The sequence below is a fragment of the Vipera ursinii genome (genome assembly GCF_947247035.1).
Source record: "Vipera ursinii genome assembly, chromosome: Z".
NCBI classification, from domain to species: domain Eukaryota; kingdom Metazoa; phylum Chordata; class Lepidosauria; order Squamata; family Viperidae; genus Vipera; species Vipera ursinii.
In genome coordinates, this window is record NC_139517.1 from 84,370,606 (window position 1) to 84,394,708 (window position 24,103).

Here is a 24,103-nt window from a genome sequence, read left to right on the forward strand (position 1 = left end):
AACAGCTGAATATTCCCCATTCACATTTAGTTTGATTAAATTAGATGGTGAAGCATTTCCTTAAATGATATGTGAATAGCAGTCTTGATATAGCCATAATCTTGATAATAAATTTTGTGATTTAATGAAGTACAAGACACAGTATTTCTACAATTAAAAACATTGTAAGAAATATGCATTCAACTTCAAATGAAAACCAAAAAAAATAAGTACATGATCATATTCATAGGAACATTTTTCATTTACACAAATATTAAAATAATAACTAGGTTAAATCACATAGAAAGTTTTTATAGGATCTCTTTCTTGGACCTTCAGTTATCAGTTGAAGTTGACATTTCCCACAAAAGTTCATTCATGGTAAAAATAATGTGTTACAGTGATATCTTTAAATGTCAGATTTTGCTATTATCAGTGCTTGTCTTTTATTGTTCTTATACCCATTATATCCTTTAGTATCATATGTAGAACATTCTACATAGATCATTGTCCAATGCAAGTTGGGCCTATTCCTTTTGTATATTTTTCTCCTTACAAATTATAATTTTTTTAACCAAATAATGCTGATTAGTAAATGATAGAAACAAAGATTGCCAGAGACACTCCATTAATTTCATTTACCTTAATAGCACTTAGATCTTAGCTTGCTGTACAGCTGTATTCAGATTGGATTATAAATGTAATTTTTTGCATCATTAACTTTCTTGATTAATCTAAGACAGCAAAAGCATAATTATAGAAATCCAAGACTTTGAGCATGCTGGTTAATGATATAGATTTTCTGTCCTCTATTTATATTATTCTAAGTACCACAGATTAAAAAAAGCCAGATATTCATTCTTTCTTGACAATTATCATGCATCATGTTGTAACCCTTTTTTATTCCCCCCCACCCAACCTCCTCATGGCCTAATACCATGCCCAGCTTTTAACAAGGGCAATTACTAGATATTTTGCACAGTAATAGACCACTATTAGCAGTATGCTCAGGCTGCTCAAGGAGCATTAATGCTACAACCAATTAGATGCTTCTTAAGAAAACATGTGCTATGCAATTGTCAGGGAATCAATTGTCCTCCAAGTATGAACAAAGTCAGTAATTTTTTGTCACTTAACATTTGAGATGCTCCAGTTGAATACCTAGCTTGAAGATACTCCAGACTCACAAAAATTTCATACTCTAGTCTGAAATGTTTGCATTTGATAAACTGACAAGAAAAAAGGGCAGACTTTCAAAGACACCTTGTTGTGCATTCTTGAGTCTATCCATTCATTAGATCCTGGACCTAAATCCTTTATAATTTTGAAGAATATTATCTATGAATTGTATTCAGAAACAGTTTCATGGATTGCTATGTGTTAATCACTCTTTATTAGGTCTTCCAAAGTGTTTTTACAGTCTATGTACCTGCAATAATGGAATACAGGCATATACAAATCTATTAAGGTTTTAGAAATGTTCATTTTTTTGTGTGATAAAATATAGTGGTGTGCTTTTCATAACATGTGTACTGCACTGGATATCTTTGGCCATTCATATAAGATGTAATAGTTGATTAGAGCCTACATTCATAAAATCTTTCCGTGTTTCTCAGATTAAATCTATTAGGAGATTCAAATTAATATGCATTCAGCAAGGGAAGCTGAAATGGAGGGAGATTGCCAGGAACGGAAATTGGCTGATCTCACGCTCCTACAATCTCCCTCGCTTGGTTTCAGCTTCCCTTGCTACAAGAGAAGCAGGCTGAAATGAAGCAAGGGAGATTGCAGCAGCGCGAGATCGTGTTCCTGGCAATCTCCCTCGCTCCGTTTCAGCCTGCTTTCTCTTGTAGCAAGGGAAGCTGAAACTGAGTGAGGGAGATTGCAGGAGTGCAAGATCGGCGTTTCTCAGCACGTGGTGATTCATGCTCCTGGCAATCTCCCTTGCTTTCCACTTGCGGAGGTTGGGGCTGGCCATACGGCTCACCTTCGGACCATAAGACGCACCCTCATTTCCCCCCCCACTTTTTTTTTGGGGGGAAGTGCGTCTTATGGTCCGAAAAATACGGTAACATTAAAATGAGATGTTATCTATATTATATGGAATCTCTGACTGCTTTCATTAGATTAGCAGGCTGAGATGATGTTCTGTAGCTTAGTCTACAGTTATTAATAGCTAAACTTAGTGGATATAAAAAACAATCTAGTTTTTCTCCATTTGTTTATCACTGGCTTAAAAAAAACCCCTTAATATTGCCTTACTGTTTCTGAATTTTAATAACAATGTTTCCTTTAGGGTCCAGTTATATAGAAATTAATGAGATCTATAAACCATATTCGAACTCCTGCAAGGATACTCTGTTAGTTTGCCATTAATGATTAAAGCCAATCCTGTCATTAAGAAGCTATTATTATAGCTGTTCTGTCATTAAAATAACTATTTCTGACTATTTGTCCAAGCATTATTATATAATGTGTAATGTCATAGGTTTTGCCACTTGAAGTAAGCATGGTATTTGTTTGTCAACTAGCAATCAGTTTTAAGAAATATTAATGTGTTCTTATTGCAACCCGGTAACAGCTATGACTATAACTTTGATGTTTTGGACAAAAAAGCTATGATCTGTAATGCAGTGTTATTAGCATGTCTAAATCACTCCTTAAAGTAAGCAGCAAACAAGACAAACAGTTATGAAGAGTTATCTGTTTTGTTTGGGAGCAAGTGTGTAAATGTGTTAGGGTTGTTCAAGGCATTTTGAAAGACATGCTTTGCAATACACAGGAGTGTGAAGAAAGCATCTTTTAAAAAAATAATTAACCAAGCATATTATTTGCAAGGATCATGCAGATGCTTCAGAAGCTGCTTCTGACTGTATCTGCATTCATGGCTGTCTGTGCATATTTTTGAGAGAAGTGATTTATCAGATCACTTAATTGGACATGGTGGCTCAGTGGGTTAGGACGCTGAGCTTGTCGATCAGAAGGTCGGCAGTTTGGCAGGTCGAATCCCGAGTGCCGCGTAACAGAGTGAGCGCCTGTTACTCGTCCCAGCTTCTGCCAACCTAGCAGTTCGAAAGTACGTAAAAATGCAAGTAGAAAAATAGGGACCACTACGTTGGGAAGGTAACAGTACTCCGTGCACCTTTGGCGTCTACTCATGCCGGCCACATGACCACGGAGACGTCCTCAGACAAGTGCTGGCTCTTCGGCTTTGAAACGGAGATGAGCACCGGCCCCTAGAGTAGGAAACGACTAGCATGCATGTGCAGGGGAACCTTTACCTTTACCTTTTTACCCTAACCACAGGGTAACAGTATAACCATTGCTTGCATTGCAATCTATACATTGAAATTTTTTTCAGTAAAATGAAATGAGCAACCTAAAAGAAAACAAAACAAAAAAGCCCTAGTGAGTTTGTTTTTGTTGGTAGTCAACTTTCTGTGAATCCAGCTTTTCACAGTACAAATGTCTCTGAAGTTCTCTAAAGTCAAATTTGAATTCTCAGCACAACTGAAATGGATGATTACAAGTGGACCCTAAGTGGCGACTTCTATGATTGGAAGAGCCATAGACATTTTACCTTTTCCTGTTGATTTTGGATAGATGGAGAGTACATCACTGATTCTGGACGTTCATTTTAGCCACAGCATTATAAATTTATCCTAGCTTTTAGGTGTCCTCTATCAGCAATTCTAGGATATTGATACTGGGATTAGACATACCTTTGTTATTATTGTCTCACATTAAAATGTCTTGATGTTACTTCATTTTCATCATTTTTTTCACTAAAAATTAAGCATTTTTCCTGTGACATGCTACTCACTGCTTAGAATCTCTTGCTTTGTAGTGCCTCATGATTGAATTAACAGTTGTATGAGATTCTGTTTATCCTTTTCAAACTCATTTTGTCAAGTCACTCTTAAGATCCTTTGCAGTACAAAAGGATCTTGCCATCCTCAGAAAAATCTGTTTTTATGAAGAATGGCATATATCTCATAATTCAGAGAAAGATTTTAATGTGTTTAGGAATATTTTCGGTATTGCCTATAGCAAATCTTTAGCATTGCATAACATAACTTTTCTCGATTTTTGCCAAGACTTCATAAGCATTTGCAATTTCCACACATTCTTACTAACATTCCAGGAGAACTGCAGTTAATTAGTTGATATGCTGTTCTTTTGTTTTTCATTGTGTAAACAACACGTCCTTCAGGTAGTTAAAGGCCTATTGTTAATATATAGGCTTCTGGTATGAAGCTGTCAAAATATAATAGTTGGAATTATGGTTGGCATCTTGGTAAATTTTAAGAAGTACGAGGTATTAGTGGATGTCAGCGTTCCAAGTAAACCAGATCAAGAAACAGATGCTGCCTAAGCTTCAAACTACCTTCATTAGAATATCTTCAGTAATAGAATGTTGCGAATTTAAATATGCTTCCCCTTCTCCCTTTTAACTTCATGTAAAGTTGGGGATGCTGAACATAGGTGTTTTTGTAAATATCTTCATATGGGCTTAAACCAGTGGTGGGATTCAGCTGGTTCGCACCACTTCAGCAGAACCGGTAGCTAATTTTTTGTTGCTCAGGCCCAGAATGGACTTCCGGAAGTGGCATCCACACAGAGAACCAGTTGTTCACATATTTGAATCCCACCACTGGATTAAACTATGTTGGCTGTTTATTCCTTTGGCAATAGATCTTCACTATTTTCTTCAAGGACATGCTCTATGAATAGTGGGTATATCCACAATAGTGGGTATATCCACAATACTAGTGTGACAATGGGAAGTTTTTGGTTCTTTTTCAGCTTGTCTATTTGTAAATGTTTCAACTAGGTAACACAACATGATGATGTTACCTGGTTGGGTAATGAAACATTTGTAAACAAACAACTGAACTCAGAGAGCACCAACAATTCCACAGTTCAACTCTGAGGTACAGATATTGTTTTCTATTAGAGTGTGAAAATCTGAATCTGGCCATGAGGGTAACAGAATAAAATCAAGTATTTGCAATTCAGAGTAATCATCCACATTTTCTTACCCAAATACACATTTTAAAGAAAGAGAATAACCCTTCCATTTTTTTGATGGATATACTGTATAAAGACATTTTCCTATTGTCAAAGTTGAGGGCAGAAGTTCATCTACCACTGCCAAATCCCAAATCTGTGGGCACGCCTGCCCTATGGAATCAACTGCCAACGGAACTCCGGACTGCCCCCGACCTTCGTTCATTTTGCCGGGACCTAAAAACCTGGCTCTTTGAACTATCTGGTCTGGACTGAGGGGTTTAATGTTTTTAAATTGTGATTTAATTTTTGCGGCTAGACTTAATTTAATTTTATTTTCATTTTATATTGGATTATTTTTAAATTTTGCCTTGTAAACCGCCCTGAGTCCTTTGGGAATAGGGCGGTATATAAACCGAATAAATAAATAAATAAATAAATAAATAAATAAATAAATAAATAAATTTACTTTTAGATGGTGGAAACAACTCATCACCTTCAAAAGAAGATGGAAGACCTACCATAAACTTAATATCTGGAAATGTATTAAGTCATTCTTTATCGAAAGACAGCCAAAAACTGTAAAATGGTACAGTATTAGAGACAGAGTGTTACCATCTTCCAACATTTCTTTGATAAAAAAATATTTTCTCAACTTGGATGACCTGTTTACAATGCATGAAAATGGATATATGAATGGAATAATTTTCATGTTATGAATTATATTAATTATATACAGTATAAATTACAGTATAAATTGTATAAATCATGATTAATTATAGTTAAGGTAGCATATATTAATCTTCATCCTTTAACTCCCTTTTCTTATACAACATCTTTAGAGTTTTCATTGTCCCTGGGTTTCTAGAAGCCACTGTTTCTTAACCCTGAAAATGTTAGGCTGCTCTACCACTATCATTTCTGGCCTTCCCCTTAGACAAGCAATAAGCATCCACAAAACCTTTCCAAAGTTAATTAGTGCTATTCAGTATCATTTCCTTTACTTTTAGCATTACTTTCCTATTCAACAAAGTGTACCCACCCATTTTGGGTCATGCTAAAACTAATGATCACGGTGTTTGAATGACGTCTTGCTTATTAGTTGGTTTAAATAATTACCTAATGGCAGTGTCCATGCTCCTTCTTTGCTATTAAGTATGATTTTATCAGTGTCATGATATAGAAACCTCATGCATCTTACCCAAACTTTCCAGGAGCTTGTACAATTCCAACTGTGCATAAGCTAAATAAAATGAATAAATGAAAATTAATACATTATTCTGCATTTATTTGGTAGACTATTGGTAAGAGTGGGAAATAAAGGTTACTTAATAAATACTTCACATTGATTCAACATATGAAGCACCAGACATCTGTACATGAATTACAATAGGTCCTCAAAAGTCAAGGTTATGCTGCATCTGATATTTCCTGAAGCAGGTTGCAGTCAAAATCTCCTGATTCCTTTGAACCTAGTAGTTTCTCTTTTTGACGGTAGACATGAATGCTACATGTGTCTACTACAAAAATATGATTTAATCAGTCTGTTTCTATTGGTGAACAAGAAACTGTATAAACTTTGTCATCTGCAAATAATTTATTAACATTTGGGGAAATGCACCAGTATTTTGAATTCACTAAAGTGAATTTACTGAGAATAGGGCAGTCATAACGAAAAGCATCTGATAATCCAAAGGCTGTTGAAATGCTGTTCATGACAGAAGAGCCAACCTAAAACCATTGCCAACGTGCTTATCACATTCCCTCCAATTGAATGCTGAATAATCCACATTTTTGCTGTAAGTCAGGGGTGTCAAACTGCTGGCCTGTGGATTACATCATGTGGAGGCTGCGTCCACCCCAGCTCCAGCAATGAGAAAAAATATAACAACCTCCTGAATCTTATCTGCAGTACTAAATTAGGGACCATTTCAGTTTAAACACCATTCCTGCCTTAGCAGCATACTTCATCAGGAATTTTGGTCTCTTATCAGACACCATAGTTTTAAGATCATAAAACTTGTAATCAGGGGATGTCCCAGATGTCAACCTTTATAGATGTCAATTTTTACATTGAAGAAATGGGAAAAATACCCTTGCTGCCCTCAAAAATGAGCAGTTTACCCCTCCAAGTCAATAGTTTAACTTGGATCATTTTATCAATCATCTATCTATGAACTATGTATCCATCATATATGCTAGAGTTGTGAGTAATAAAAGTACATCCAACAAACCCTTAATTTATACGTTTTTCACAAACTGAGCCAAGCATTCAATCTCCTTACATTGCAGTCACCTAAATGTCTATGGAAATACTCAGTCATTCAGATCATGGTTGTGCCAAAGGTCCTTTGGGTACATTGCAGTTACCTATATAAAAAAACTGACAAGTGGACAAAGAAAATTAAAGACAGGAGTTAAAGACAGGATAAAGAAATCAAACTAAATCTAGATCTAATTCACACCAAGATCACTTATTATACCTGTTTGTACTTTTCTGTAGTTATAAATTATCCTTTTTCTAGCTTGTCTTTTTTCCCCTTAACCTTTAATGTTTTATCTCTGTCTGTGAGGATCTCAATTTTATCTAATTTTAATTGTCTCAGTCTTTCTCTTCTTGATTCATACACTCTTTCTTCATTTATTCTTCCCTTCTCACTCTTCACCGGTACATGTTAACACAGGTATAAGTTCAGTGGTGGGATTCAGCTGGTTCGCACCTGTTCAGTAGAACTGGTAGCTAATTTCTTTTGAGTTTGGAGAACCGGTTGATGCGTGGCAGAAACACCACCTCCTCCCACCCACCTTCTTTCCAGCCCCAACGCGGTCCTCCATCACTTCCTCCACCACCGTGAGCAATCCCACAAACAAAAGAGGTTTATGGGACTAAAACAAAGTCCAATCAATCAATTCCAACTTTACGAAGTATATATTTTTCCCCGCTAGAAGTTGGAACTGATTGATTGAACTATTTTTTTTTTAGTCCCACAAACGTTTGTTTCTGAGACTGCACATGGTGGCAGAGGAAATGATGGAGGAGATGGAAAAAAAGGTTAGAAAAGAAATGGTTTGGGAAGCGAGGGCATGTGGGTGGTAATGGGTAGGGCAAGATCTCCAACTCTGCGGCAGCAGAGAAATGCTTTCCAGCTCCGGCGCTCCTAACTCCCACTTCGGTGGCTGTGAGGGCAGAGCTGCAAGGAGGGCTTGGAAGGGGAGTGAAAGGGGAAAGGGTGGGTGGGCAGGTGAGGGGGGAATCTTCTGAAGCAGACCAGAGGAGAAAACGAAAAGCAGCCCCCGCCTCACCTGCCACCAGCAGTTCAGAGAAGCTGCCTCTGAGCTGGCTGGCCAGCCGGCTGGCAGCTGAGGAGGCGCTGCAGTGAGTCATGCCCAGGAAAAGGAGAGCATGTGAGGCTGGGACAGTGGGTAGGGAAACCAGCCATGCTTGAATGCATCTGGCCACATGGGACCTCGGTGAGTTAGCAGGCAGCTGGTTGAAGAAAGGGACGGTTGCAGTTCTGCCTGCTTTATTACACGGCAGTCTATTAACAGGCAGCCCACTCCATTTCATTAAAAAAAAACTTTTTTAATTTTTTTTTTAATGAAATGGAGCGGGCTGCCTGTTAATAGCCTGCCCCCTAATAAAGCAGGTAGAACACTGACCGTCCTCTCTTCAGCCACCCACTCTCTAACTTTGGTTCCATAGGAAGAAGGCAGGTATCAAATGGCAGCTTACTATTTTTTCTCCAACTGCCTGTGTCCAGTGTTAGAACTGATAGCTTTCAGGAAGACCGTGTGGTCGGGGAAGATACCACTTGTAACCAAAAACATTAGAGGTGCTGTCCTGCATCATGGCAAACTGGCCACAGAGCCCTACTGGCGTGGGTGGAGATGGCCCTGGGATGGGCAGAAGGGAGCCCTTGCCCGACCCGGGCACCATATACTTGGCAGCTCTGATGCAGGTGGCTGCTGCTGCTGCTCCAAGCCCCTTGACCCACTGGCCATGCAGGGAAGCAGGAGGCAGCAGTGGTGGTGATCCCTGCATCACCTGGCCTGGCCAGCAGCAGCTCTGGAAGTGAAGCTGTGCCACCTGTCCTTGCGCTGGTAGGGGCAGCAGCTGGTGGGGGCAGTGGCTAGTTGGGTCCTGGAAGATGCTGTGCTGTGGAAGGGGGATGGTATGCTTCCGGTCAGGCCTGGTGATGCAGGGATCACTGCCTCCTCCTCCTCCTTCTGCTTCCCTGCATGGCTGGCAAATGGTACACTACAGCACCTGGGCAATGTGTGGGGCTGGGAAGGAGGAGGCAGCAGTGGCAATCCCTGCATTGCCAGGCCTGGCCAGCAGCATGCCATCTCCGTTTTGCAGTGCAGCATCTGATGGGACGGTGGTGGTGAGGGGCCTGGGGCATGTGCAGGACAATATGGAGTGACAGCAGCAAGGGGTGGGCATGCACCAGAGCCTGCCTTCCCCCGTCGTTGCCCCACCAGCACAAGGATGGGCAGCACAGCTTCACTTCTGAAGATGCTACCAGCCAGGCCTGGTGATGTAGGTATCACCACCTCCACCTCCTACTTCCCTGTGTGGCTGGCTGGTCGAGGGGCTTGGAGCAGCAGCCACCCCCACCCCCAGCAGATTCTCCAAGAGGACAAGGGCCATGTCAGGTGAGGAGCCACTTTCGGCCATCCCTGCGCTATCTCTGCCTGCACCGATAGAGCTGTGCAATGGAAGGGAGATGGCGGCTGCTCTGATTTTTTCTCCCTCCCGGCTGCTTCCCCACCAGCCCCCTACCTGGCACCACTTCTATGCAATTCTACATGACTGCGGTGTGGATGACAGGCTTAGCCAGAGGAGGCATGGTTTTCCCCTGGAGAGGCGTCCCAGCCCTCCCGTCCCCCTAACCATACCCCATCATCTTCCCCCAACCAGGACCTACTGACCCCCTACCCTCCTGCACCCACCCAATTCTGAGACTCCTGCAGCCCCCTGACCATTCCCCCTCACCCCAGCTTGGACCTCCATCAATTCTGCAACCAGGAGCTCCTGCCCCCCTGCTGGGATCTCCTGCCCCCACCTCAGGCGACCTCCTGAGCAGCCCACCCCAACCAAGGGCAGAGGGAAGGTGAGGCAGAGAACTAGTTTTTAAATTATTTGAAACCCACCACTATATAAGCACATATGCATAGATATAAACATACCTATCTATGTACAAACATATACAAAAAGCATAGGCTCCATATTTGGGAAGTGCACAGATTTAATTTAATCTTGTTAATCATGGTAGATTAATGCCTAGAAAACAACTTTTCCCCCTTCTTATTGCAGATGGATCCAATTCAAAAAGCTGTAATAAATCATACATTTGGGGTTCCTCTTCCTCACAGAAGAAAGCAAATCATATCATGCAACATATGCCAATTGAGATTTAATTCAGATGTAAGTAAATACGTTATATCTTCTTTAACATGCATGCATTAAATACATGTATTTTTATAATTAAAGTTCTGTGATAGCATGTTCCATTAGAATAATGGATATATTGTATGTGATTTCTTGATATCTTTTGTCCCAATTTTTATTTGTGGATTACTTTTCTGAGATTTGAAGTTTTTCTGTTGTTTTATGCACATATATTGTTGCCTTATCATTCCAAGTGGAATGATGACTATTTGATCCTTTTTGCAACTACAGTCCTTAAACATTCGATGTTCATCTTTAGAAAACTGGGATCTATACTTGTGACTGTTTATGCTTAGTTTTGCGCATCTTCTATTGTAGTTGCTTAAATTTTAGTAATAATATAATTTGACTATTTATTACTAAAATCTAGTCTTCAAACTCACTTTTAGTGGCAAGTACAATCCTTCATGGACTGTTGTATATCAAAACATGTCATTCTGTTTGTGAATAAATTCATGACACACCTATTTCCTGTGGTTTAAAGTCTAATATCACATCCATCTTTCTTCAGATTTAGTGAATATAAATTTGTGCTGGGAGGAAAAGAAATATTAAAATACATAGCAGAAAATGTAATCTTTTGTGCTTGTTATCTCCAGTGCAAGCTCTGAAGTAAATAATAAATACACAATTCATTAACATGCCATGATAGTACTATATGTTATACTTTTATTATAGAGACTCCTTGTTATGTTAGTACCTTATCTTACTCATTTGCTTTTACTTTTGCTTTGTATGTTTAAATTTTGCTGGTCATTGACTCAATAAAAAATTATTGCATGTTACAGTTCATTATTATATTGCTGTAAAATTATTTTGATTTAATTATTGTAAACATTTTTAAGAGTTGCCTAAAATATTATTAAGAGATGTTTTTTGAGATATATTTCAATGAAATTGGAAAATATATCTATATTAGTTGAGCAACATATTATATCCCCAAAATATGTTGCTCAACAGTAGGATATACACTATTAAAGAAAAAGAAATATTAACACAAAGCTTTTTTTTTTAAAAAAAGATAGACAATATGAAAGGCAATTATTAAACAAGGGAAACACAGAACAATCCTGCTTATTTTTACTTTTCATTTTTCCTTCATTCCCACCAATCCTTGAAGTTTACATTCCCACAAAATTTTTTATAATAATAAGCTCCATTCATTTGAGATTAAAAAAATGATTAGGTTTAGGATTACAGTTAAATTGGAAGACTTCCCTGTTCATGGAAGAAAGTCCTCATTTCTTTGATTAATAAACAAAGAAAAACTTGCAGCAGTCTTAAGTCACAGACTTATTTTCAAAATAAAACTGTTCATAGCAATCCTTAATAAGATAATAAGTGGATTAGTGATTGAAGTGATCAGACTGGATTTGTTCTGAAGATGTACATGATAAATAAATTAGACACATTTCAATATTATCATCAAAATAAAGGTTTTTTTTGGAAAAAAATTAAAAAGTTTTGCAATTTTTTTGATGCAGAAAAAGCTTTTGATAATTTGAAATTACATGTCATACTGCAATTTTGAAAAAGATTGATTGAATGCAACAAGAGAGATGCAAAAATGGTTTCAATGGAATAAGAATATTTGCTGTAAATATACTAACAATAAATTGGAATAGGATGTTTTCTTTCTACATTACTCTATATTACTGATCATTAAATTGGATATTTTTTTAAACTGGAAATGTAATGAGCAGGTCAAGTCATTTTTCATGCATGGTGGCAGTGCTGTAAGGATCAGCAATTGTGAAAAAAAATTCATATTATAATGAAACAAATTTTGAAAGTTAAATTCTTATTACAACTTGCAATATTTTAATTGACTAAACCATACATTTTCCCCATAGTATACAGGTAGTCCTTGACTTACAGCAGTTCATTTAGTGACCATTCAAAGTTAAAATGTCACTTGGAAAAATGACTTATGACCTTTTTCACACTTACAACCATTGCAGTATAGTCATGATCACATGACCAAAATTCAGATGTTTGGCAATTGACTCATGTTTATGACAGTTGCAATGTGACTACTGTTTGCAAGCAAAGTCAATGGGGAAGCCATATTCATTTAACAACCATGTCACTAACCCAGGGGTCAGCAACCTGAAACAGTGAAAGAGCCACTCGGAACTGGTTCCCTCACAAAAGGAAAAACTGGGAGCCGCAAAAAATGTGTGCACATGCGCGTACATGTGCGCATGCGCAGAACAGGATTTGACTGAAGAGTGGAGCCAAGGCGAGATATGCACCTACCCTGCATATTTGAATTGATTGGTTAAACTTTTTTAGTCCCACTTTTTTTTTTTTTGGACTGCACATGGCAGAGGACTGGGAGCCGCAGGAGACGGCTGAAAGAGCCCCATGCGGCTCCGGAGCCGCGGGTTGCAGACCTGTGCACTAACCTAACAACTGCTATGATTCACTTAACAATTGTGGCATGAAAGGTCATAAAATGGAAAAAGTGACCTAAAAATGTCTCACTTAGAACATAAATTTTGGGCTCAAAATTTAATTTGAGGACCATATGTTCTGCATTAGTTTTTATTCATTTTAATTATATACTTTTAATTGAGAAGGTTTTTTTTCTTGGAAGAATGGTGTGTGGAAGTATATTTTGATGATTTGAAAAACTTTGTATCTTAAAAGTAAATTCAATGTAGAATTCAATTCTGATTTAAAATTGTTTAATGGGCTTTATTTATAACATACTTGAAACTTGTTTTTTTTCTTAACTTCAGCCTTAATAGAAAAATAGATTTCTGGTATTTATTCCGTTTATTATAGCTTATAATTCTAATTGGAGATATATCTTATGTTACCATTGGTTTTCAATATGTATCCCTTAATAGTAATTCTTAGGGTTATTTTGAAGTGACATAATACATATTATAAATTATAGGTAATTAATATTAGATTAGAAAACTATAATTTCCCTTATATTTTGGAGTCCATGTTTATTTGTTTCCTATTACATGTATTTTACTCTTTTATTCTTTTTACCTATTTTCCCTGTCAATATTTTTCTTCCAAATGTTTAATTAAAAAAGGACAAATAAATATACTCCATTCATCTGAAAGTCTTTGTTGATTTAAAATATGGGTTTCCCAAGTCCCACCCCCTTTTCTCTCTGTCATCATTTTTTGTGCCTGAGGTACAATTCCAAAACATCTGGAACATCACTTGAACACCATTGGCAGTAACAAAATCACCATCAGTCAATTGCAAAAGACACCTTTAATTGCAACAGGTTACATCATTCAACAGTACCATTGATATTATTAAATATCATTCTGCCTAACCCAGATCCTCAGGAAGGACTGGATAAAAAAACAAAATCCAATATAAACATCTTGATGATTACATAACTAACATAATAAATTTATTAAATTTGTATGCATTGCAACTTTTGATGATTCTGGGTAGCTCCCAATGATCAAAGAAATTATAATAAAAATAAATAAAAGATAAAAATAAAAATTGCAAATGCAATGAAAAAAGGAATCTCATTCCCAGCAAGTAGCTATTTTGTACTCCAACATGAGATAGAATAGATGATAGACTTATGTGAGAAATAATAAACTAGATTTAATCTGAAGTTTAACTGATGTCGTATCTATCTAATTACCAAAATATTTCTCAGGCATAATAAAAATTGCCTGTGGTCAGAGTTATTTCTGATTAGAGTAGCATATAAGCCCCGCAAACAAATAAATACATTTCCAGATTGTCCTAGGTGATCTGTGAGTTGTACAATATTGGTTATTTATAGTAACATGTTGCATTAATGTTTCACATTTCAAAAGCTAAGAAAATCAATATGGATTTTTGCAGATAATGTTTAAAGCAATGTCAGCAACTTGTAATTCTATTATCAAGTATAAATATAAGAATTTCAGCTTTTACAAAAGTTATAAAAGGATGGATGATACACGTAACTGAACAAATATGATTATGATATATGTTCACTTCAAAATAACACTATTTACTTTCATGATATTAACCTTTTTAGTTATTTTATTTCTATTAGATATAATCAGAAAAATCCCTCCCTCCTCCCTCCCTCTCTTCCTTCCGGAAACCAGGAATATCTGCCTCAACTGATGAATCCCTTTAAGGGATCCTGAAAAAGAATTACTGTAAAGTTTGCTATGTCCTTCCAGCTATATGGTAGCAACTAGAATTTGATCTCAGGGAGTTAAGATCTGGTTATAACTGAATAGATGTTCAGCTAAAAACATCAAAACTGCAGGCAAGATTGGAAATTGAAGAAACAACTCAGGAAAGGGCAGTGACCAATTATTTATGTACTGTTGCCAAAAAACCACTCAACTGAAAGGAGATCTTACCTCAAGTTACACTTTCCTACAACAGTTGTCCCTCTGCAGTATTCTAGTCTTTTTTGTTTCAGAATTGTTTCCTGTAGCTGAACTTCTAGGAAGTCAGAATTACATTTTATTTATTTATTTTAATTGCATTTATATCCCGCCCTTCTCTGAAGACTCAGGGCGGCTTACAAGCTTAGCAGACATGAATACTTTAGGTTTTCTTGCCCAGCAAGGCAGACATTCTCCCACTCTACCACACACTGTTGGTGGTATTGTACAAACATAGAGCTGTAGGTAGTTTTGTTACCAACCTGCCTTTTACGTGAGAAAGATTTTAGGGAGAAATTCTCTAAAACAATACATTCAAATAAGGAATTATTCTAAAGAGGAGTTTATTTAGGAAAACTGATAAAACAAAGGAGGTAATAATCTTATTGAGAATTTTTTTAAAAAAACACCAATAAAATCAGTCTAGCAACCTCTATTGCCAGTGGACTGGTTAAGAAGAAACTTGTAATTCAAAATATATGTACATTACACTGTGGAAATATCTAACAGAGACCACTGTTTAGATTCAGTTACGAAGGTACACACACCTGCTATATTTGTAGAAAAGCTGGTCTCTTAGCGCTGCTTTGCTCATGCTAATATATAACTTTATCATCTTAATTATCATACTACAAGTATCCTTGAACTCTAATGGAAAAGGACAGTTCAACTGGGCAAAACATTGTTTCAAAGTAGGTTTGCTTTTTTAAAAAAAGTAAGATGTAGCACATTGAAATTTCCGGCAAAATGCCATCTTAGAACATCTGTTATTATAAATTTTGCCCTAGGATTCAGATTTGGTGATGATTGTTTTATAGGAAAACTGAACTAAATTAAAACATATAAGGAACAGTTGCTAGAATTGGGTATGTCTAGTTTAATGAAGAGAAGGACGAAGGGTGACATGATAGCAGTGTTCCAATATTCCAGAGGGAGTCAAGCTATTTTCCAAAGCACCTGAAGGCAGGACAAGAAGCAATGGATAGAAACTAACCAAAGAGAGAAGCAACATAGGACTAAGGAGAAATTTCCTGACACTTAGAACAATTAATTAGGGAAACAACCTGCTTCCAGAAGCTGTGGAAGATTTTAAGAAGAGACTGGACAGACATTTGTCTGAAATGATAAAGGGTTTCCTGCCTGAGCAGAGGGTTGGACTAGATGACCTCCAAAGTCCCTTCCAACATCATCATCACTATTATTATTATTATTATTATTATTATTATTATTATTATTATTATTATTATTATTATTCCAAGTATTGCTCCTTAAAGTAAAGCAAGGCACAGTGCAAAGAGAAGGACACTTAGAATATTTTAAGGTGCATGATCATCATTTTTCAACTCCCAAAGGCCTCATATTATGGTGGTGGAATTGGTGGTAGAATTGCCAATTTCTTGCAATAATAATAAATGCATTCAAAATAGGTATATTTTGTACCTATCCTATCCCAACTTATGAAAGAATAAAAAATGACCCACTATTTTTAGATAAAATTCCCAAGTTATCAGGTCCTTCAGAGGTCTAAAAAATGTCATAAAATATCTACTTCCAAACATTGCCTAATCATTCAAAAAGCAAGTAATTACAGAAAAAAACTATGTTAACTCTCTTGTTTTAAACAAAATAGTTGCCATTTTGTATGCCAAGTATATAAGCTTATATTATAAAGCATAGATTACATGGGGTATATTTTAAAGATAAAACTTTATAAAAGTCATTTAAGCTGATCAGATTTCTTGGCTACGAGAATGTTTCTTTATGAAAGCAGTAATAATAAAAGTTTATGGGAAAAGGAGGATATAAAATATCATAAGTGAAAGAACATTGGCAAGAGCACAACTTTTTCCAAAGCCCTCATCATTTCTTAAAGCTATGATGGAAGTTCAACCCTGTTAACTTGAATGTCTCACTTGGCCTCTGGAAGTGTAAACTGCAAAATCTATTATTGGAGTAGAAGGAACAATGGTGTATCCATTAGCAGGACAGCTCCAGTGAGAGAGTTGAACAAATAATTTAACAGACATAGTATCCAGCGCTTATGCCTGTAGGTGTGCTATGAAGCTTAAATGTCTATAGTGCTAAAATTTTGAAATAAAGAATCTTTTATGCCATATCATTAACTCAGTCAGTGCACAACAGTCTGATCCTGATCTATATGAAGGATCCTGTTCATTTATGCATGAAAAGGAAGTGATTTATAAGATCAGTTTTTGACCAGATAAGGAAGATATGAAATACATTAATGCTCAGTTTCCATTTCAGAACTGTTTATGTTGAAAACAGAGGAGAAACTAGAGGAAAATAATGTGTGCTTCTTTTTCACATATGCATCTGAGCATGATACACTAATGACATTTTAATGTATTTTAAGTTCATGCCTGTTTCTTGTTTCCTTATTTTCTTTTACACTGAAAAAATGCAAAATAATTCTGCAATTATTTCAAATTTTGCAAGCAGACAAAACATTTTATTTTAAATTCAGTGTGGCTACAAAACTGTGTAAGATAAAGTTGGAACTAATTGTTAAATCCTAGAGATAATTTTTATGGAAGAAATGAGCAAAAATTATTTTTATACCTGGATTAGGAAAATGCTTTCAGAACTAATTCATTTCAGAAAAGATAACTTTTGACAAAGGAACTGTTTTAGCAAAGAAACTGTTTTCCAATTATAAATTCCCAGGAAAAGTAAAGCACAAGAATCCAAAATCATTTATATTGTTTTACATTGCTTTGTAGAAGCTTGTGAAACTTCAGACCATTTGTATGTCTGTTTCTTTCTTCTTATACAAGGAAAAGATTAGTACTTAAGCATCAAGTAATACACAGCTGATATTTGCTGGCAGAGAGATCGCAACCCTTGCAGAAGGATTTATTGAGTAAATGAGCGTTCACGTTTTGCCTACAAAAATGAAATTTGCATCAAGATTTGTCACTGCAGCACTGATTTTGCAGTTCACGCTAAATAAATAAATGTGCCACTGAAAGCTACACATTTGCATGCCTGCAACAGAGAGAGAGAGAGAGAGAGAGAGAGAGAGAGAGAGAGAGAGAGAGAGAGAGAGAGACCTATGTAACCAGTTTTTGAAAAATAGTTTAAATTTGCAAATATACCTGTCTTACTTCTTAACAATGTATACAAATTAATACAATATTGACTCTCATTATAACAACCAAAGGAGAAGAGAAGAGAAGAGAAGAGAAGAGAAGAGAAGAGAAGAGAAGAGAAAAGAAGAGAAGATAGAAAAGAAAAGAGTATTTACTAGAAATGTCCCAAACAGGAATATTAAGGATAAGGAAATATCCATATTTCCAAGATTTTGCTACTGAGCTAAACCGTAAAACCTCACATTGCATTATAAACTTAGCTATTACAAAAAAGAAAAGAAAAGACATACTAGAAGTGCTATGAAGTGGTAAAGATAGTGGAAGTGTCTAGATGAGTTGATTCTCTGAAAACTGATAAAGTTAGAACTTTACTGTAGGACAGAAAACTAGGAACTTTGATTATTTATCGCAGAGGTATAAATAATATCAACATAATGGCATATGGCAAAAGAATAGAAAATAAACTAAGCTCTATACCAATATTACTCTTGACCACAATGTCATACTTTTCCTAGGAGAATGGAAACAAGTTCTGTTTTATTATTAGTCATATTACAATTTAAGTACTTAAATAAAGTAAAGCTGTATATCCTTATTCAAAAAAATAAGAAAACAAAGTTGAGCAACACGTTTTTGTTTTTGTTTTGTTTTTGCTGTATCACACATATAGAATTTTTAGAAAATAGAATGGGATAGAGAAATAGAGCATTATTGCATCATAAACACATAATTTTCATAAGGGAGACTCCATAAAATGATTAAATTCTATCTTAAATTACATAGTTTCCTTGCAGTGTAAAACAACCAGATTGAAAACAATGTGTATTCTTTAATGAGAACTATGACAGAGATAATGCAACTACAGGGACACATTTATTAATTGGAATTACTTACCCAAGTAATCTTCACAGTTTTCAAATAGTCATAAACTGGTTTCTCTTTGGTAACTGACCCTAATAAAAAGTAGAGCTTTTAAACTATCAGGTCTTAACTGCTAGAGAATACTATTCTTGAAGGACTTTTCTTATTTTATTAATCTGGTTTGTGCATGTAATATTTGTTTCCTCACACCTTTCTCAAAATCTGACAACTTTCAGGCTGAAGATTAAAGACAAAGCTTTCTTTATTCTGTTGCTGCTCCTTTAAAACATTGTAGATATTTCTCTTTTCCTTGAAAGTCCAAGTTAGTTAATGAATGCATAGCGAGATATATAAATGATAGATAAATAGACAAAGACATAAAAATAAGAGATAATTTTAAGCAAAAACTCAAGCAGTGTAATATATTATAACTGACTATTATTATTTTGTAATACTTTATACTTATTTACAGGGATTGTATTTTATTTTTAAACAAGGAACTTGGGAATCATATCAAGAACTACTTTCTAATATTACAAAAAAAAAACCTTTTAATGTAAACTTTTGTCAATTTTCCAGAGTTTGGTCTATTAGAGGTTTCTATAATTAATGCAGGACAGGATCCAAGGAACTGTCATAATTGTTTCATGAGCCCAAGTGAGGTTTTGGAGACCTTTCCCATGAGCAACAGCTGCATGGATTCTTGATTTTTATATCTCAAAAAGTTCAAAATATTTCTTCCATTATGGATTGAAGGCTTGTTTTTCAAACATAAAGAGATATTCCACTGGACTAGCATTAGTCTTCTTGCTGACCTACACAAACTACCAGACCTGCAGATTTCAGTAGTGGGTTAAACCTATTCATAAGCTCCTGGGACACAACATGAAGGGTGCAGAATAAACTGCAGATAAACAGGTTCACCATGGAAGACAATCAGCAAATCCCATGTCCTTTTTGATCAATAATGAGAAAAAAAAATAGAAGTATAGTATTCTAGGAAGAGTACAGAGAAGAGCAACAAAGATGATTAGGGGACTGAAGTCTAAAAAATATAAGGAATGGTTGCTGGAATTGGGTATGTCTAGTTTAACGAAGAAAAGGATGAGGGGTGACATGATAGCAGTGTTCCAATATCTCAGGGGTTGCCACAAAGAAGAGGGAGTCAAGCTATTCTCTAAAGCATCTAAAGGTAAGACAAGAAGCAATGGATGGAAACTAATCAAAGAGAAGAGCAGCCTAGAATTAAGGAGAAATTTCCTGACAGTTAGAACAATTAATCAGTGGAACAACCTGCCTCCAGAAGCTGTGAATGCTCCAACACTGGAAGTTTTTAAGAAGAGACTGGACAACAGTTTGTCTGAAATGGTATAGGGTTTCCTGCCTGAGCAGGCAGTTGGACTAGATGACCTCCAAGGTTCTTTCCAACATTATTATTATTATTATTATTATTATTATTATTATTATTATTATTATTATTATTATTATTATTATTATTATTATTAATAATAATAATAATAATAATAATAATAATAATAATACTTTTATTCATTAAACGTGAACCTCAGTCAACTGAACATTCAAATTGACTGGCACTAATGGTTGACACGGGTTGCTGCCAACATCCTAAGTATAAACCAGGTATCTCCTTAACATGTAAGTTGTTCCCAGTAGCACAGTGTTTTGTAGCTTTGCTGGAGTTATTGCAGGAAGCTGCAGGAAGCTGCAATTTCTTGATGTATTTTGCAAAGTTTTTGGACATAGTTCCCAGTGCCCTGATGACAATGGGTATCACTGGTTGCCTCCGGGGCTCCAGGGCTGGTCGTGCGAATACCTATTCCCACGACGTTAGGGAATGGCAGCAGGTGCAGGAGCAGAGGGCCGTATCGTCCTCAGGGAAGGCCTCTCCGCTGCTTAAAAGTGGTGGGGCACTCCGACCCTTTGGCTCCACCCCAGGGCTCTGGGAGTGAGGATGTGCAGCCTCCTGAGCTCCGGCTGGTGTACTTGAATGCCAGGTCTGTCGCTAATAAAGCTCCTCTCGTCCGTGATTTGGTCGAGGGTGAGCAGGCGGACCTGGCTTGCATCACGGAGACTTGGTTGGGCCCAGAGGGAGGGATTCCTCTGGTTGACCTTTGCCCACCAGGTTTCCGTGTGCTACACCGGCCTCGGGCTCAGGGTAGGGGTGGGGGTGTGGCTGTTGTTATGAGGGAGACCTTATGTCCGCGGGAGGCCACCATTCCCCAGATAGTCAGGTGTGAGTCTCTCTTTTTGAGATGCGGCCCTGGTGCGCAGTTGGGCTTGCTGCTGGTGTACCTTTCGCCTAGTCACATAGCAGCAGCCCTGCCTGAGCTTCTCGATGTCCTCTCTGGGTTGGTGATTGAGTTCCCGAAACTTATAGTTTTGGGGGACTTCAATCTACCATCGCTGGGAGGATCATCTGAGTCGCCTCTCCTGTTCAACATCTATATGAAACCACTGGGTGAGATCATTCGTGGTTTTGGAGTTGGGTATCATCAGTATGCTGATGATACCCAGCTTTTCCTTTCGACCCCAAACCACCCCAGTGATGCCCTCAATGTGATGTCCCGTTGCCTGGAGGCGGTTCGCGTCTGGATGGGGAGGAACAGACTTCAACTCAACCCCGACAAGACTGAGTGGCTCTGCATACCTTTATCCCGGGTTTATTCGGACATTCCACCTCTCACTATGGGGGGGTGAATTATTACCCCCCGTAGATAGGACTCGCAACTTGGGAGTCCTCCTAGATTCACGGCTCACCCTGGAAGACCATATAGGAGCTGTGACTAGGGGCGCTTTCGCCCAGGTTCGCCTGGTGCGCCAGTTGCGGCCCTATCTAAGCCGGGATGATCTGTGCACGGTCACTCATGCGCTCGTGACCTCTCGACTAGACTACTGCAACGCTCTCTACATGGGGCTGCCCTTGAGGACCACCCGGAAGCTCCAACTGGTACAGAATGCAGCCGCGAGAGTTGTGTTGGGAGTCTCCCGATACTCCCATGTTACACCTCTGCTCCGTGAGCTGCATTGGTTGCCAGTTGTCTTCCGGGTGAGATTCAAGGTACTAGTGATGGTATTCAAAGCCCTACATGGCAGGGGTCCGGAGTACTTGAGGGAACACCTGCTGCCGGCATCGACTTCCCTCCGCCCTGTGCGTTCCCACAGAGAGGGCCTCTTCAGGGTGCCACCGGTCAGAGAATGTTGACTGGTGGCCCCCAGGGGGAGATCCTTCTCTGTGGGCGCCCCAGAGCTATGGAACCTGCTACCGGTTGAGCTCCGGACGGCACCCGGCCTTCGCTCCTTTCGCCGCGAGCTAAAAACATACTTTTTTGAACAAGCTGGCCTGGCCTGATGAGGGGATTGGGGGGGGGTTTGCTATTGTTATTTTATTGGTTTTAAGATGTATTTTAGTATGTGGGCATTTATTTAATCTAGTTTTAACTTTTGTAATTTGTATTTTTATTCTTGCCCTGTTCACCGCCCTGAGTCCTTCGGGAGAAGGGCGGTATAGAAATATTATTAAATAAATAAATAAATGTTTCATCCATAATCGTGCAGTTTCTGTGGCCAGGTCGTGGTACTTAATAATTTTTTCCAGTTCTTTTTCTTCGACTCTGGCATCTCCTGGTACAGCTATATCAATCAACTGTATGCTTTGGTTCTCTATGACTGTGATATCTGGCATGTTGTGTTCCAAATGGCAATCTGTTTGTATTCAGAAGTCCCACAAGATCTTCACTTTCTCATTCTCGACAACTTTTTCCACCCTATGTTCCCATGACTTTTCGGACACAGGCCAGTCATATTTTTTACACAATGCCCATTGGATTAGTTTAGCAACTCGGTCATGTCTAGCTTTGTAATCAGTTTGCGCATCTTGGCTGCACTCACATATTAAATGTGTTCAGTTTTTTAAAAGGCCTCTTGTATCCTGAAATATTTTGAGGCCATTCTGAAGGTAGATTTCTGAAAGAAAAAGAACAATGTTTGTTACTGTGTCAGAATTGTTTGTGATCTCTGCAAGACAATAGGTGGTTCTTCAACCTGTTGGGTATTAAATATGCCAATTTATATTTTCCTAACTGAATATTGATTTTGCAGAGAGAAGTTGGGGTCTTTTTCATAAAGTAGCAGAAGGAAGACATACTGCAAAAAGCCATCAGCCTAATGAGGCAAGAAGCATTAGCTCTAACTTATAGTAACAAAATTTTGCAAGTTTGGAAATATCTCTACTTCCCCCACCTTGTCTTTGCAATCCAAAAAAGCTAGGGAGGGTCCCTTTTGAGGCATTTGCCATACCCCCATTCCTTCAGTAGTGCAGCTGCCTCTTATCTGACTGTTGCCTAGTCTATGGCTCTTCTTCCTGTCTCTAAAATTATTCCCATATACTAATAAAAAACAGGGGTATAAATTGAACTCTCTAGACCCTAAGACTCCGCCCCCCCAACATTCCAACTTTTGTAATCAATTAAAGAGATAACAGTGATATTCCAGGGAGCATATCTCTTCTGGTTCCTGGGGTTGCTTTTAAAAGAAATGCCACAATGGCAACTTTGGGCACTCACTTGGGAATAGAGGGACACTAGCAGTTTCTATCATCTCTTCTATCATTTGTTTACATTTGTGTACATGCACAGCTAATACTTTTGCTGGGACTATTAGGGACACAAAGAGGCTGTATGTGGCACACAAGTGCAGCTATTTGGGGGCACCCTTCCAAGCAGCCATGGGATAAGCCTTGCAAAGGATGAGACTGCTTAAAGCTTCAAAGAAAAGTGTTTTTCAGGGCTATAAAATATAAGTGAGAAGCCTAAAACATAGGTTCTTTTAAAAAAAAATCCCATTTATATCCCGCCCTTCTCCGAAGACTCAGGGCGGCTTACAATCTAAGAAGCACAAATCAATGGGCTTAGCACATTGAACCTAAGACCATTTTCCACACTGAATCATACAACATTTCAGTGGTTTTTTAGGTTTTTCCAGGGAGCCTTTGCAGGATGCTTCCGTATGAGATTAGTATTCTGCTGGGAAGATGAGACTAAAACACAAACATGTATGGCATACAATGCGTATTACAGCCTTTTTGAACATTTATCTATCCAGATTTCATAGTACAAATCTCAATATTCCTGAGCACTAAGATCATACATAGTCTGATGATTTAGTAATATTTATATTAATATTATTACATCATTGTAATAAGTTAATATGAGCAAAGTTTGTATTATTGCTCCAATACTAGATAATGCTATGAATCATTAATGTAGATACAGATGTAATTTTCTCCTCAATA

General features: G+C 37.6%; 1 protein-coding gene across 1 annotated transcript in view; it reads left to right on the top strand.

Moving 5' to 3' along the window:
• The window catches only part of ZNF385D (zinc finger protein 385D), a gene marked incomplete at its 3' end in the record, with an annotated part of 375,501 nt that overhangs the window by 269,553 nt on the left and 81,845 nt on the right, over positions 1–24,103 (top strand). The window contains exon 4 of the mRNA XM_083376165.1: positions 10,307–10,417. Coding sequence (XP_083232291.1) covers positions 10,307–10,417 — 111 coding nt within the window. The remainder of the gene's footprint in view (positions 1–10,306; positions 10,418–24,103) is intronic.